This window comes from Eremomyces bilateralis (genome assembly GCF_010015585.1).
Source record: "Eremomyces bilateralis CBS 781.70 unplaced genomic scaffold P152scaffold_16, whole genome shotgun sequence".
Taxonomy (NCBI): Eukaryota; Fungi; Ascomycota; class Dothideomycetes; order Eremomycetales; family Eremomycetaceae; genus Eremomyces; species Eremomyces bilateralis.
The window spans coordinates 556,753-559,338 of record NW_022985082.1 but is presented as its reverse complement, the minus strand read 5'-3'; the positions used below and the strand labels follow the sequence as shown (position 1 = coordinate 559,338).

The following is a 2,586-nucleotide window of genomic DNA, read 5'->3' as shown; positions in this document are numbered from 1 at the left end:
TTCTATACGTCGTCCAAGATTCAACCATCCATCCACCGTTGATTCCATTCAACCGTTGATCCACCGTTGATTGGCCCCTGCAAGTTCCGCTACTGATGCACGCAAACATCAAAGGATCTTGATGCCTGAGGCATCAAGTTCCACACAGGTTGGAAACAAGACAATAGCTTGTCGTTGAAGACAGCCATGTCAACATAAACTGTGTACTGCAGCGGGTAGGTGATCGGCCTCATTTGTTATCATCTCATATTGTCTTCGGATCTTGGAGACCCATGATGAAATAACCAACGAGATCCGGTACATCACCACTAACCCAGTTGGGTAGATCAAAGCATAGATACTTAGAAGCGCAAGCAACCCCATCACACTGCAGCCGCTCATGGACGTTTTCTATCAATGGCTGATGACCTCTGTTTCTAATATCTTCAAAGTCCTTAATTTTCTTAAGAATATTGGAGGACCTTTCCGTATCCTTCGCCATGACTCGGATCGCTTTGCAGAAGATCTCGCAGGGGGATAAGGTATAGTCCGGCCGTATTTGGGACTTCGTTTGGCCATCGACAAGGCCCAGGAGTGCAAATATTTTGTCTCTCGAATCTGTAGCCTCTAACTTGCTGGAAAGCTTTATAATGTCGAAGAGGGGAATGCCTTGCTCTTTCTGGTATCTTTCAAGGTTCATGAAGAGGTGCCACCGGAACGATAACGCCTCTCGCAGTGTCGTCCGCCCGATAGAGTACGACTGTCTATCAATGTACATTAACACCTCGTTGATGAAGGCGAAAACATGTATAAAGGCGGTGGACGACGATCCGCAAACCAACCACATGAATGATGCTGCTGATGCTGCCATACACTCTTGCAGAACCCAGGCCCTTGTCCACCATGATCGACTTAAGAATGACAGCAGAGCGGGAGCCGGAATAGACCCCACATCAATGGAGTTTCCCTGGTTGATTACGTCCATTATTGCCCCGCTTTCATCTCCTTCTGGCCCTAGCCACGCTACAACCCACTGAGCATTGGCGAATATCTGATGCATGTACCCAATCTGGACAGCCTTTTCATTCTTATCCTGTTGATTTATGCAGAGAGCATCAATCCAGAGGGAAAGGGGTTGAAGGATAGCTCCAAGCATTCCAGGCATATGACGAATTTGTTGGAGCGCCATATGCAAGTTCTGCGTGACAAGAGCCGGACGGCCATTCAGGATGATTTCTTTTTTATCCTGTATGTTACCCCATGTGTAAGAGAGCGCGGTATACTTCTTAATTGAGTCGTCTATGCGCTGCTCAGACATGGTGCAGATAATGGGAGACGAGGTATCGGACGACGGAAGCAACTTGAGGAGTCGAAAAGACTTCTCCTGTGACAAAGCATCGTATCGAAAACCACAGTCCATTGGTTTAACATTATGGTCGATCCAAGTTGTCGATTTCTGCGGAACGCCGGAAGACATTGTTGCTGAAGTTATGGACGAATACCACGAGTTCAGCTAAGGAAAGCTGATATGTGAAAAGGCTGAGATTTGTCCCCAACGCTAGTAGTAATAATGGAAATTAATCAAATTCCCAATTTGACCTAGCGCATGATTTCCCAAAGCAGCCTCGTGACGGTTCGCAATGCATCATAAGGCCTTACACTCCTTGCTGACCTTTCGAGGCCTCGTTCAGATTATCGATACCAGAAGCATCAGGTATGGGGGATATTGGACCTCCCCCTCTCCTACATCCATAGGGTTACTGGTACCAAGCGGGACTTAACGAAGCCGTTACCTAAGATATCCCTTGAAATCTCCGAACATAAAAAAGCCAAGAAGAATTTTCGTACGATTCGCGCCCAGGCGATTTTCAGTTTCTATTACTCGATAGAAATGGGCATATGTCACACTAATCGAGTAATCATGAGGCCAGACACTTCGTCGGATCCAATCGCAGGGTCGACGATGTCGGCTAGACACGCTTCGAAGGGTGCATATCGGCATCTCGTAACGGCTTGCTCTCAGTGATCTCACATGCCGCCCAGCTGCGCCAGCACAGCCATAAGCAAGGTGATTGATGGGAGTTTCGTATTGACGGATACCGGCAAACAAACCCACCGCCGGCCACCTCCGACAGTCGCTGATAAATCTGGTCGTTATTAAATGGAACCCCAATTGGCTAACAGGGGGTTGGCGGGAGATCTTCCGGAATTCGTGATGTCGGAAACAGCACCGGGTGCGACTTGCGAGAGTGCAATCGTTTGCTCGATCATATCGAGTAATATCAAATATGGGAACAAGTTAGTCGACGGGGACGCTCCTAAGAAAATACTGGGCGTCCCGTTTCCCAACCAGCGGCCGATCCCAAATTGCAAGCAAACTGAAGCAAGGAGCCTGTGCCGAATGTTGATTCATAGCTGATCACTCCGAGACGGCCGAATCTCGACCGTGGTTGAGGCCAATTTTGACTGGGCAATTCGCATCGGATCAGCCCCTTGCACAGCGCATCATTCCGCAGGATCATGCTGCACAACCTGGGCAGCTGGACCCTTTTTGAAGTTTGGATCATGGTAAAGGGTCAGGAACACCAAACAGGGACGTTTAAGGGA

General features: G+C 48.4%; 1 protein-coding gene across 1 annotated transcript; it reads right to left on the bottom strand.

Annotated features, from left to right (window-relative positions):
• Positions 1-493: 493 nt before the first annotated feature.
• P152DRAFT_420368 (HET-domain-containing protein) lies at positions 494-1,557 on the bottom strand (the record flags this gene model as incomplete). The annotated part of the gene is made up of 2 exons (XM_033677149.1): positions 785-1,557; positions 494-652 (listed from the first exon to the last, which is right to left on the bottom strand). Coding segments are annotated over exons 1-2 (831 nt in total), but the record flags the coding sequence as incomplete, so codon positions are not given.
• Positions 1,558-2,586: the final 1,029 nt, after the last annotated feature.